Raw genomic sequence first — 14,018 nt, 5'->3', positions numbered from 1 at the left:
TAACCGAGAGAAAATAATTGAACTGCCCGATAATCCCAAACGTTTTTATTACAGTAAACAAATTCCTTGTCTTAATTTCATTGAACGTGTCGCAGTATATTTCAAGTTATCGTGTGCGACAGGAAACAAATTTATATACATATAGTTGATTAGTCTGCAACAATAATCATCACCGCACATTTTTGTCCGGCAGATCGTCGAAAATATTTACATATAACAAGTAGTTGTAACTCACCGTCCATCCTGGCGTGCAGAAACATTCGCCATTTGTCGGACTGCAGGATCCGCCGTTTTGGCAACTGCAGTTCGATTTGCATTCATAGCCGTGTTTACCTTCTGGGCATTGAAAGTCGCATCTGAAAGATAAAAGAAAAAAATAATTTAATACTTGTACAGTATTATATGCATGAATACTGAAAAATATATTATACAGTATTGATCAATACTTTTTATTTTTACATCTTCAATTCGTCGTCTCACCGATTACTCTGTGGAGGATTTAATTTTTCTTTATACATTTACAAATTTGTCGATTATTATAGATTTGAAACATTTCATGATTACAGTAATGAGTGTAAGGCAGAAATTACTGTCAGTATTGTTTTTAAAATCTGAATATTTTGATCCAACCATAATGCATTTTGCTTTTCCATATATTGTACAATGTGGGATTTTCAATTTCAATTAAATTGCATCTCACTCTGAAAACGATTTTCTTTTAACAATTTGTGATCTTGATTTCAGAGAAATTCATATATCTTGACACACGTTCCGTAGAACAAGCTAAATCACAACTTTCTAAATTCCACATTACATGGATGATTATTTCCTCCCATCTGTGACATTCGATGGACACGTTTCACGTTTAGTAAAAAATAGTTACAAAGAAGGCTGATAAAACTTTCAAGCCGTGTCTATTTCTGCACATTCCACGAACATTTGTCAAGGTGGCCATACAATAATAGTAACTACATTTTTGTCATAAGAATTCTTCGACTTTTTGCCGATTTATTCTACAGTCAAAGTTCTATTTTTTTTTTCCCGCAATTTTAAAGCGTCCGAATTCGGCACGAAGAATTAAATATGATATAAAAAAAAAAAACTCGATATTTCACATCAGCATTTAATGATGTGTTTCACGTAGTGGAAAAGTTCAAAAAAATTATACACTTCCAACTTATAGGTACGGTGAAATTGATCAATTTACACACAACTGATCAGCCGTTAATTAAGAACGTTGTTATTACGTATCTACTAATTGGCAAAATTTATTTGAGGATAGTTAAAATTACGAGACATTTCCTGGATTGTCACATTTTTCAACGATGATTATCGACTGTAAAAATTCCACGATTATACAGTGGAAGAGATCCAGATTTATAAATTTTATAATTTTCATGACTTTTACCTGCGCTTTATTCGTTTTAAAACTTTCAAGGGTTCGCAAGTGGCACGTAGTCTGTTTGAGATAAGAGGAATACTTGAATATTTTATTATTCCTGAAACGTAAGATTTCGTTGAGTTAAAAATCCTGCTACAGTGCAGGATTATTAGGATTACTGATTTACGATTACTCGCGATTAATTTGAAAAATTTCCTGAAAAAAACTGGATCATATACATTTTTCGCACGTGATTTGAGAAGGGAAAAAATCACATACCATGAGACACCCCTCAAAGATTTGGGTTAAAACTCACCAAACCGTTCAAAGCTTCGTTTCAGAAAAATATAAAAACCAATATATTTTGCCCTAATTCTAAACAGTCTAGATTAAATATATAACAGACAATTTTTTGCGAAAATTTGTTTCTCAAAAAAGGCGAAAAAGCTAAGGCTGTCGATATTTTCGTCAATCCCAACTTACAGAGGTCCTGTGAATCCCGCGGCGCAGAGACACTCGCCGGAAATGTGATGGCAGCTGCCACCGTTTTGACACCGACACTCCTCGCCGCAATCCAGTCCGTAACGATCAGGCGGACATTTCTCATCGCAGTTTTCACCCTTCCAGCCCCTTGTGCACTTGCATTTTCCATTAAAAGGGTCGCAGCTACCGCCATTACGGCACGTGCACTCGTCCCGACAATGCCGACCCCAGTAACCGGTCGGACAGGCTGAAAGTCGAACAAAAGTTACGTAATAACGTCAACATTTTCTGTAAATGCGAGAAAATTTATGATTATTATATTTTGTTTAGATGTAAAAAAAATATCCGCGAAAATTATCGAGGGAATTTCGTGCGAATCTAAACAACGTCTGACCTTCACCGTGTATGATTTTGTCCAAAAAATTTCAACTGGTTGATCATTTATAAATATTGAGAGTGATTTTGGAAAGGAACATTTTTTCAAATTCATAAAAAATTCTCAAAGCATTTATTTTGTCTTTTTAACATTCCAAGACCGGGCCTATGATGAGTTTTGGAGAACTCCAAAAAAAAGTCCTTTTCTAAATCACGTCAAATATTTATAAGCAAACGATCTGTTGAACAAAAAAACCTAAACAAATTCAAGGCACTGTTTTAGAGTTGGGAGAAAAAAAAAAAATAATCAGAAATGGTGAGAGTCATAAGTTGGTCGAGTTCGCATGGAATTCCCCATATGCAGAAATTTCTTGTTACGGTTACTAGAGTCCGTAACTATTACATTTTTTGCCGTAACCGAAAACTATAACCTTGTGTACAAAATGAAAATTAGTTCTTTTGCTGGGACATGGACAATCCGTAATATATATGATTACTATTTTTATTTATTTATTTATTTATTTTTTTTGACATTGTTATTCTCACTATATTTTTTTGCAGTAACTATTGCGATAATTTCATGTTGGTGTAATAATGAATTAATGTTGATGGCTGAAATTTATCTTGAAAAAGTACGATCAACTAAACGAAGAGATTTAATGTTGACGGTAATAATCACACTGGATAATTTCTTGTTGCACAATATTTTCTTGTAATTCTACAAAAACTAACCAGTTACTTTCACGATGTCAATTGTATTAGAATTCTCTGGTTACAGTAACGAATGAATTTTTTTCTCAGCGACAGTTCTTGGCATTGTCTTTTAATCACTACCTGCAATTTTTCCTTTTGTCTCCTCGTTTCCGTGCTAAATTCTCATATTGTACTCTTCGCGATAATTAGCCTGTACATTTTATAATGCAGGCACAGAAGTTACGTATTATTCTATTCCACGCTTTCCATGAGATATGCACGATGAATACAGAGTTGTCGAGGTGTGGGTGAAAATTACAGGAATTCTATGACTGAAATGTGCATTTTTACCCGGGATGTATTATACAATGTTTTTTACTTAGAAAATAGAATTTTTCATCACTTCGATACTTTACGGTACACCGGTGCAGTTTACGTGCTATGAACGTGACTAAAGTCTGACAAACTTTCATCCATGCGTTATTCTTCTAGTTGAAAAATTGACAGTTATAACTATATTGATGAACTTCCCGAAGCCTGAGAATTTCAAACAGTATTTCCGATGTTTGTTTATGATACGTATTTCTTTTAATATCAAAAATTCTATATGACACATCGGATTTTGGATAAACTGTTGGAAATTTGTCTCTTGTCATTCGATATTTATCGGTATTGAGATCGATTTAATTTACAAAACATACGTTAACGATGATTTTGCAAACGTTTGCGATTAGCGTTCATTTTTCATATCACCAATAGATAGTTGACGATTATTATTTCATAATGAAATAATTCTCCCTTTTTTGTCTCTGTTATACTTTACAAATTTCCGTTCCAAGTATCAATAATCAACGGTTAATCCGAACGAGGATCAAAGAGAAAGAAAAATGCGAGGAGAATAAATAAAACCTCGAATCGGTGAATGTGATATTAAATTTTTAAAGTCGAAGAAATTGGCCAACAAATGTGACACAATTTAAAGGAAAAGATCTGTGAGTTTCTTTACGAATCTAAGATTGATCTTTCTCAATACCCGTTATTTTCCAACGTTTTACCTTTCGCATTTCCGTTTCACCGAATGTACATCATACGTATTTATGCGTATAATATAATATTACGTGATTCGCAAGAGGCTGCCATACGAGTATCGTTCCAGCAACGGACACACAAACATGCCGCTCGTAGTGAAACCTGATTCGTGTCGTGTAATTGGATTAATAAAACTCACTAATATTGCAGGAGGGTCCGCCATAGCCTGACTCGCATTTGCACTCGTCCGGAGCAACGCAAGTGCCGTGAATACAATCTTCGGAACATACCGCTATGCATCGATCCTTGTTGCTCCTCGTGTATCCGTTGCAGCATTCGTCGACCGGCCGTTTTTTAATCAGCGTCTAAAAAAAAAAAACCACAGTCAGATTTCATTTGTCTCGTCGAATTAAAAATTTTTTTTTTCTTTTTTTTTTTTTTTCTTTTAATCAATTAGTTTCGTTTATTTTTTATTGTCTTCAAACATCGACACTGTCGAAAATAATTATGAATTTACGACGGATTTCTCTCATTTTTCAAAAATGAACTCTGTTAAATGCATTTCCATTCGTGCACTCGTTCCGTTGTCGAATGAAACTTCCGTACAGAAAATATTTGACAGTATCGTTAGTTGATATACAAATTATACGCCTATTCGAATTGTTTATTACAGAAATGGGGCAATTCACCTGCGTCCTATACACGGGTTTAAAGTTGACCCTGTACTTGGTGCACCTAAATTTTGGGAAGCTGAAGCACCATCCGTACTCCCGAACTTTGAACCCTTTGTTTTCCGATATCGTGACAGTCGTTGTGTACCTTTGGAAAAAAATTGATCAGGACAAAGATAGGTCAAGAATGAGAAGAGAAATTTTGGGATTTAGAAAATTGTACGATATAAAAATATTATTTTTACAAGTAAACCATAAAATTGCTTTATATTTAGGGGTCGCGAAACTCAAAAACGTATGGTTTTCGGATTATTTATGTCATTTCCAACATAAATATATATTACTCCGATATACCACGTCATGTTATAACAATTTATTGTTGAAATTTGGTAAAATATGTAATATTCAATAAATGGAAGCTGTTGAAGTGAACATTCATTCACAATCAGTATTATAATGGTCCGATATAATTTCTAATGGTCCGATATTCGTGTCTTCAGAAAAAAAGGTTGTAATAATAATAATAATAATAATAATAATAATAATCATATATTGTACGAGCAGCTTCAGATTCGAGAAATCAATTTTTTTCGGACAGTCTAATTGCATACCTATTACAAACAAATTCTTACAATAAATAATACAAATTGCAATACATTAATGTTGTAAATATTTCTGTCCGATGGGATAAAGACGAATGAAATTGATTTTTCAGGTTTTCTTTTCGTTTCAATTTTCGTTGATAGAAAAAAAAAAAAAAAAAAAAAACCAACACAAAATGAAAGAGGAAACAGTTTTGTACTCACGATTCTTGCCGCGTACAGACGTTCGGCCCTTCGAGGGTTGGTTGGGCGAGGTCTATCACGGCTAGAAGGAAGGTGGCAACGACCAGTGAAACGAAGGAGGCCATTCTACTTTCTTTTCTTCTCTTATTTGCGAGGGTCGTGGATGATTCGTAATTTCATTAGTCGTAATATACTTGGATCGATGTAATTTTGTGCTGCTTAGATTCCGTCGTAGATTTTCCGTGCGACAATAACGTAGGATACCCTTTTTCATCCGTTCGCATTGTTTATTCGATTATCTTACCGTGGGAATCATTCTTTTGGAAAATTGTTAAACGCATCGCGGGTTCACGTCGTGCACTGAGAACTGCTACCCTTCATCCTGACAAGACTCGGAGCTGTAGGGTCAGACTTTGCCTTCACCTGAAACATGTGATACAAAATTTCCAGTCAAATTAGGAGAACAGGGAACTCGTTATTTGCATTAAATTTTAATATTTACCTATAATTATACGGACATTATAATTCATACTCCGATAATTCCAATAGTTTTTCGGAAATGATTCGAAAAGTAAACCACTGTTAATCGTACAGGGAAAACTTTTCAGTTAATTAAGTACGAATTGCAAAATTAATGCTCTTATATGTTTGGTTCAGTCGATACCAAGTAATTTTTATAAAATGAATATTGTATTAATCGCAGTGCATGATATTACAATTTCTCAAATCATGACGAATAAAACATTTTAAAACAATCTTAAACGAAATAATTGGTGTATTCATATTAAAATCTACACCGTAGTTACATTATTTACTCAATTCAATCTTACGATATTTGATTTTTCAGTCATTTTGTCATGAATTTACTATCCGGAAATGGTGAGAATATAATTTCGTCATCGTCACATAATATTGTTAGTTAATTTTTTCAATATATTCACCATTTAAAGGGTTCCCATCTTATAAAATACGAGTTTTTTTTTTTACTTAATCGCGATTTATTGAATCACAGGAAATTCCAATATTGCCGTATAACAAGTTTCTATAAAAATACGTTGTTTCGTCAACGTTACGAATTTCAAACTCATAAGTGCACAGCAGTTGTTCAATTTGTCGAATAAATGATACAATTGACGAAATGAAACCTCTGATTGATTTCTCGATGTTAACAAATTCAAGGTTACTAATTAAAAATACTTGAGTTTTCTTTCCCCACTGCATCAGCAGAATTCAAAAGCAGGACTTTTTAAATAAAAAAGACTTGTCTTGCGGCATATTTGCGGAGTGAGAATTAAAGTTTCAACTGATTGTGAGCCCGGCAAGTTACCAGCTTATTATACTGCTGACTCGTTAAATTGGAGCCAGCCATGTCCTCAATTATGCCATTTTGCGACATAACCTAAACGCAAAATAAACTGCATGTACATATATTAGGGTCATCCCTAATAAGAAGATTTGTAAAATTAGCTGCTCTCATGGGTTAAAATGTCTTGATATAATTTTAAGATATGCAGACAAATTTTCAAACTTTCATCTCAGTTCCAAAATTCTGGCCAAAAGATTTCGAATTTTCCCATTTTGATAAACTAGAATTTCTTACGCTTCGTGCGATCAATTTTTATTTCTATTTTCACGGAATTTCTCTTTATTTCTGAAATCTTTATTACGAAATTTCTTACCTATAGTTGTGGATACTCGTTAACATTTTTTTATCGCTTCTAAGAAAACGAAAACGATTAAGAAGGTTAACCGATAAAAAGATGTTTGAATGTAAAATTGAAATGCTTTAATGTTAATTTTTTCTCTCCTAAAATTTCTACAATTTTCATTGAATACTTATGGCTACGGGTGAGAAATTCAGTTTCAGATTTTTCGACGCAACGCATCAGAAAGTGAAAAAAAAAAAAATTTAAGCAAAAGCGCCAAAAATCCGATGTTATTCAAACAAAGAGATATTCAAATATACATTACATGCAAATCTCAACGTTTGAAACAGTCTGATGACCATATTACTAAGCACCACCACCATTGCTGTGACCATAAATAATACTCGCGTATTAAATTGCAAGGATCAGATCGGATCGGATCGGATCACGAGGTCACGACGAGCTGCGTACGACTATTTTAATTTCGCCAATTAAATTAAATTACGCTTAATGATGTGAACAACGAAAAGAAACGGGATGAGGAGGAGGAGGGTTAAAAAGTAACTAATAAAACAGCGGTTACACGGCTGCCTCAGCAGTGCCGATCCTTCTGGCTCATTTAACAATGAATCGAAGCTGTATTCTCGCGGTTTTGCATGCATATAAATGGATTCATGTTCGTGTACGTCACTCGTTCATTATTTATATGTACAAGCAGATTTAAAGATATATCAGACGTACAGTCCAGTCAAAGATTTGTAGAGACAGAAATATGATATAACGAAGGTTTGAAAGAGAACAATTGAAAAATTGAGTTAGAAACAATTGTTCCCTTGACACGGATAAAGTCGAAAAACCATAAATTTCAGCTGCAATAGCAGAATTACGGATGGCTTTGAAAAGATGCGATTGTTGCCTCGTTTATACAATGAAAAAATCGCAATGTTTGATCGATTTTAATAAACTAGGGTTCATTTTGTTTGTAAATGAATTTTCTACGAGCCAACAAAGTCGTATTTTCCGCTTAATTTCTCAGTCCGTAAAAAATATACGATTACTGAATTCATTGTAAGTGATGAATAGTGACCCAATGCTTTAACGAAAACCACTGCATCGATATGGAAAATCTGATTTCGTAAGCTTGTGAAGAATATTTCATCGACAAAATCATTTCTAATTGATTGAAATCGATCAAACGATGGGATTTTTTCGATGCAGAAACGATTTAACAACTGGATCTCTTCAAAGTCAACAATGATTGTGCTATTGTATCTGAAATGTGTATACTTTAATAAAAAAAAAATAAAAAAGCAAATCTGCGTTCCTGGAGTATTTTTTTTAACTAAATTCAACTAAATCAAACCTTAGTTTCGACACTCAGACCTTCGTTTAATCATATTTCTGAAGTCTTTGCGGCTTTTTGACCTGACTATACGTTTGAGGCATCCTTAATAACCGAGTCGATTGCTTCGAAATTCTTCAAGTGAAACGGATCTACTTTGCAATCACTACGCTTCCCTGATTCGTAACGTCTTTACGGTGAGTGAATCAACTGTGAAACGCAAGACGACAACGACGATGATATTAGACCACAAGGATCAAGTGACTGCACATTATAACCGTTTGTTTGTGTTGCGATATCAACGCTTCGGCGAAGCCGTTCGATGCACGATGTTACTTGTGTAAATAACGTTATTCATAAATTTAATCTAGAGCTTTCATTTATTTTCGGACATCAGTTAGAACCAGGGATTGAAAGATGAAAAAAAATGACTGCAGGTTTCTACGAAATTGTAAGACTCGAGTGTATAATTTAGAAACTTTCCGAATAAATAGATCCGGTGAAATATGGGTAATAGAATATGTAACATTGAATTTAAGCAATAGAGTTTTTTTTTTTTATAGAAATCGTCGGGCAACTTGAATTCAACAAAACCAGCAGTACGGTGTGCTGAATAGGAAAATACATTGTTTAAATCCTCAACAATTTAATGCATAATGTTTATTGAAGCTACACGAGTAAAATGATACAATAATTCAATGCAGACGTGTTTATTTGCTCCGTTAATTGTCATTTCTTCTTGTTCTACGTCAGAAGAAAATATTTGCCAACATTTTGTTGTAAACGGTGATAATTTTTCTTTAAAAAAAAAAATGTCGCATACATTATATATTACACTCACAATATGTTACTATTAATTCGAATCTTAGATAAAAATTATATTCAAGAAAACTATTTCTTTCAAAATTCACATTCGTCGTTCATCATTTTTGTTCACCATGATGGTTCGATTATTTTCACACTCAAATGCATTGTAACCCTGATTGCAAAAATTGAAATATAAATTCTCCCGAAAATATTTCCAAACTTGACCGAAGATTTGACCGAACAATATCAATCAGCTAAAAATACTTATATACAGAGAGTTGATTTTTAAAATGAAATTATCAAAATCTCGATATATTAGCATTATATTCTTCAAGAATACGCTATCATCGTATGTTTAATTTCCTTAAACGTGTTCAGATCTTTCCACATATTTGTGTTACCGAGAAGATTAGATTAGGTCACAGACACGACACCGTTACGTACAATATCCATGTAACCATACGTATACAGTGAAAAAATGGTGAGGTACATACTGTACTGTCATACATACGGCAGAGTCGTAGATTCGTTTGTTACATGATTACAAAAACAGGCATAAGGCACGCTGAACGTATTACGTAAGTATTTTACCTGCCTGTGTACGTGGTGTACTATATCTTTACGACACCTACGCGCTTTCATTGCGAAGAAACGTTCAAGCAACACGTAACATCATTTACACCCACAAATTGGTGTATCTTTCATACTTGAGGGCTTTGAAACTTTTATGACTACGGATTTGAACGCTTCATAGAATCTGAATTAACGTATAATTCTCGACGGATTGTTTGAAAATAAATTTTCGACGTATGGATTGACTGATGCAAAAGTACACAATGATGATATTTAAGCCCCGTGAACTATTTCTGTTATTATTTTTGACCCGTTATAATCGCCTTGGGTAAAGTCAAAATTGCAAAAAAATGTTAATAATAAAATTTACCGATCACAGCAAATTTTTGTATTTAACGTTTTTATTAAAACCGCAAAACAAAATAAAAAAAAAAAAAAAAAAGACGAGCATTAACTCCATGCACGCATCGATGTTAATTGATGATCGAAAAATATCTCCCGTCTCTTAATTTGTTCTCAATTAATTACAATAGGTATAATATTTTTCCAGTAAGGTGATTATATTTTACAGAATTGATGAGCGTCGAGAAGCATTTGAGTGATCGTAAATAATCCTATTAACAATACGAAGTTTAACACTACGTAAGATTTTTATTTCATGGTGAAATGGTGTGTCATGTGTTGATCCAGCTGTTAATTCAGTCGCAACGAATTTTGCACAATCAATCATATCGTTCGGTTAATTTTGTAACAAGCTGTGAAATGATTTGCCAATTTGAAATCTGGGTCAGGGTTTGGAGGAAACTGTTATCGTCTAATTTCATTCAGATATTATCTCAGTATTCTGCGAGTTGTTCGACAGAAATTTCTTACGCGCCAGATTCAATTTTTTGACTCTCCAACTATTTAGCAATATTTATAGAGGAACTAAAGATGATGAATTAAACGGGCGTGTTAAACTTATCGCAAATTTTTTTGGATTTAGCTTGATTTTTTTATACATAACATGGTTACTTTTTGGGGGTGAGTGTGACATGATCCAAATAAGAACCAGCCTAATACTTACGAACCTTATTATTTCTTTTGATTTTTAGTTTACGAAAGATTTTAAAAATAATATATTTTCATATTATAAAAAAAAGTGATACTCGTTATTTTTCTATATATATTGTAATAATATTGATATTGTTAAGTAATAAATAACTCCAATTTCTGAAAATGGAATATTTTAATTGTGTGTATGTTAGACTGGGCCAAAAAAATTGACTATTTTTTTTTTTGAAAAATATATTGAGAATATCATTCAGTATGGCAAAAAAAAAATTTCATGAAATTTTAAGCCCTTAATATTAACTTTAAGAGGTCTATCATCGCTATTTTTGATTTTTAGTAATAATTTGATGTTTTACGTCAGAACTGTCGAAATATTGAAGTGAAAAAATTTATGTTCACTTATCCCTTTATAAAATTAAATTCCCTAAAAAAAAGGTCTGATTATAGATTTTTGTCAGACAAGCCGTTTCCGAGTAATTAAGCTTAATAAATTGATATAATTTCTCGATTTGACTTTTTTAATTTGGAATTTCGTGACTAACGAATCAATGAATGTATAAAAAAGATCATGACAGATTCTTAAAGGAAATTTAATGTTCTACAAAAAAGATCTCTTAATATTTTTGCCTCAATTTAATTTTTCAAAAGTTATTCTCAATTAAAATTGAAGAAAAACTTGAATCCAAAACACCCAGATTTGCAGAATATAGGCAATTCGGGCACGCTCCTGGCAGAAATTGTAGCGCGAGTAGGGTACGATGGTTTACCGCATTTCCACCCGTTTCTCCGACTACGACGATACTATGATACGCATTATACGTCGAAATGCACGTGCGAAAATCGGTTCTATGCCACCGTCGCGAAATGACAGGTGAATTTGTAATTTTGCTGTCCGGTCGGTAAGAACACCGTTTGTTTTATCCTATTGCATACCGTTAAAGAACATGCCTTGCTAGCCGACAGATGAACGATTTCTTTAATTTTACAAAATCATCCGTACTTCCCACGTTCTTGCCAAATTTACGCATCTTTGTATAACATATACATTATATTCGTACAATGCGCACACTGTATTTTGCATATTTTTACCGGCCTATAACGTACACAACGGTACACACGCTTTGACGTATAAGAGGAGTAAACGTACCGAGGTCGTCGACGATTTTCATACGGCAAAATATGCTTTATAGGCGTACGTAACATGTATAATACGAACGAATAGGCGGCGGTAAATTCTTAAGTGGATTCATCATCTTTCTCTCTCGCTCTCTCGGTATCTGGACAAGCTTCAAAGGCGCGTCATCGACAATTCCAGTTACACACACATGCGGGAACAAAACTCGTTACCGAAAGGAAAACAGTTATTTCAACGTACTAGTTCACCTGGGGTCAGTTCATGCGCTACTTTTTATTCCAACGCGGCAAGTATAATTCACCGATCCATCGATTATCGATTTTGATCGTTTCTATTGCTGAAAAACATGGGTGAAAAATTTCACGGGATATTTCAGAGTTTTTGGCGTTTTTTTTTTTTTCTAATGCCAAGTTGATTCAACGAGAATTTATTCGATCTTCGATAAATGGTTCAGGTACTTGCTAATAGATGATAATGATAATAATTGTTCACTTCTTGTTAGACAAATTTTTCGTTTTCTAATCAGTAATTGGATTCAAATAAATAGATAAGATCGTAGGTGTACCTACTTATTGATTTTATCGGCACGGCTTCATTTAGAAAATATTCATTTTTTTTTCTCATTTGCGATTGCCAGAAAACGTTGACAATTAACATATTCCCGAACACCGGGTATGCATAATTGCTAGCCACGCGCTCACCGGACCATCAGGTCCATCTGGTTTCTCGTGGAGGGAAAAGATACGAGGATAGACAGTGGAGCGGATGAGGATGAACCTCCCACGTAATTGCTCCGACACTCTCTCATCTCACACCGTGTTAGTTCTACATCGCTCGGTACTCCTTCGATTCCGCCGCTGTTTTCTCGCTCACCGCATGCAACCGCAAGAGCAGCAACAGCAGCAGCATCACGATTTTATACCGACAAACCGGTTGGACTTGGTTTTCGTACCGCAATCCAAGCCGCGTTTTAAACCGGAGGCTGAACCGAGGGGAGATAAAATCAGATGAAATGAGATGGGGTCAAACGGAGCGCTTTCAGGCCTGCGGTTCCGATATTTATGGCACATTTTTTACGCAATTACGCGGTTCCTTATTATCACTCAGCAACGTCAAATATCTCATTGAATTCCTTCCGAAGTATGTTGATCGGGTAAAAAAAAAGGAAGGGGGGGGGGGGGGGGGGACGAATTGAAGAGGAATAAGTAATTCTGGCTATGAATGGATTTTTACGTGCAATTTTTCGGTATCACCTTTTATACCGACAAGAGTTTTCTGAACAGGTTATAAAAACCGATGAATCAATTCGAAGGTATAATAGCAACGAATCTAATCCTGGTTATAATGAAAACACGTGCAAAATTTATGCATGTATTAGATTTTCACAATTTAGGTCGACTCGCCAAACTTGTATGTTACGTGTGATAAAATATCACTTTGAGGATAAATTTGAACGAAGTTGAAAACAAGTGGCAAAAAAGGAACAAAATATATCAATATAAATGCCAACGACTTCTGACAAAATCGGTGTTCACGTGTATAATATGGTAGTGATCGACAAGATAATTTCTAACTTGGAAGAGGGGGAAAAAAAAAAAACAAATGCCACGTGCTATACGCGTAAATGTATAAACATTCGAGATTATAACATTAAAAACAAAGGAAGTGACTAATGCTGAACGGCTATCGTCGACTGCTATGTGTACATATCAATATGCATGTCCCCTTATATACCTATTAAAACCTTGTAAAAAACATTCCAAAGTCCAAAGAACTTTGTGTTACACAATTTTTAAAACTTAGGCAAATGCACAGGTGGCTTACTCCTGTTATAGACTCAAGACGATGTAGGGATATAATTGAGATACCTATTTCTCGTGGTCTTAAGATTGCTTTAGACATGCAAATAAAATATTTCTAATGCAATTTACGGCAATACATACGTCAAATTTTTTTCTAATATGTCGATGACGTCACACTATTCATTCGTCAACGCTATATCGTAATCATACGGCCCCTACAATCGTCTCTGTTATTTTTCAGAA

At 34.1% G+C, this 14,018-nt stretch overlaps 1 protein-coding gene across 3 annotated transcripts in view; it reads right to left on the bottom strand.

The window, feature by feature from the left end:
- Window positions 1-14,018, bottom strand: part of drpr (multiple EGF like domains draper) — a 47,430-nt gene that overhangs the window by 14,643 nt on the left and 18,769 nt on the right. For all 3 annotated transcript variants that reach the window (XM_046624572.2, XM_046624573.2, XM_046624574.2), the window contains exons 2-6: window positions 5,439-5,840; window positions 4,651-4,780; window positions 4,161-4,326; window positions 1,865-2,111; window positions 236-356 (exon numbers count right to left, since the gene is read on the bottom strand). In XM_046624572.2, the coding sequence (XP_046480528.1) occupies window positions 236-356; window positions 1,865-2,111; window positions 4,161-4,326; window positions 4,651-4,780; window positions 5,439-5,542 (768 nt within the window). In that variant the 5' untranslated portion in view covers window positions 5,543-5,840. The remainder of the gene's footprint in view (window positions 1-235; window positions 357-1,864; window positions 2,112-4,160; window positions 4,327-4,650; window positions 4,781-5,438; window positions 5,841-14,018) is intronic.

The sequence above is a fragment of the Neodiprion pinetum genome, chromosome 4, assembly GCF_021155775.2.
Source record: "Neodiprion pinetum isolate iyNeoPine1 chromosome 4, iyNeoPine1.2, whole genome shotgun sequence".
NCBI lineage: Eukaryota > Metazoa > Arthropoda > Insecta > Hymenoptera > Diprionidae > Neodiprion > Neodiprion pinetum.
Note: the sequence above shows the minus strand (reverse complement) of the source record. Positions and strands in the feature narration are given on the sequence as shown.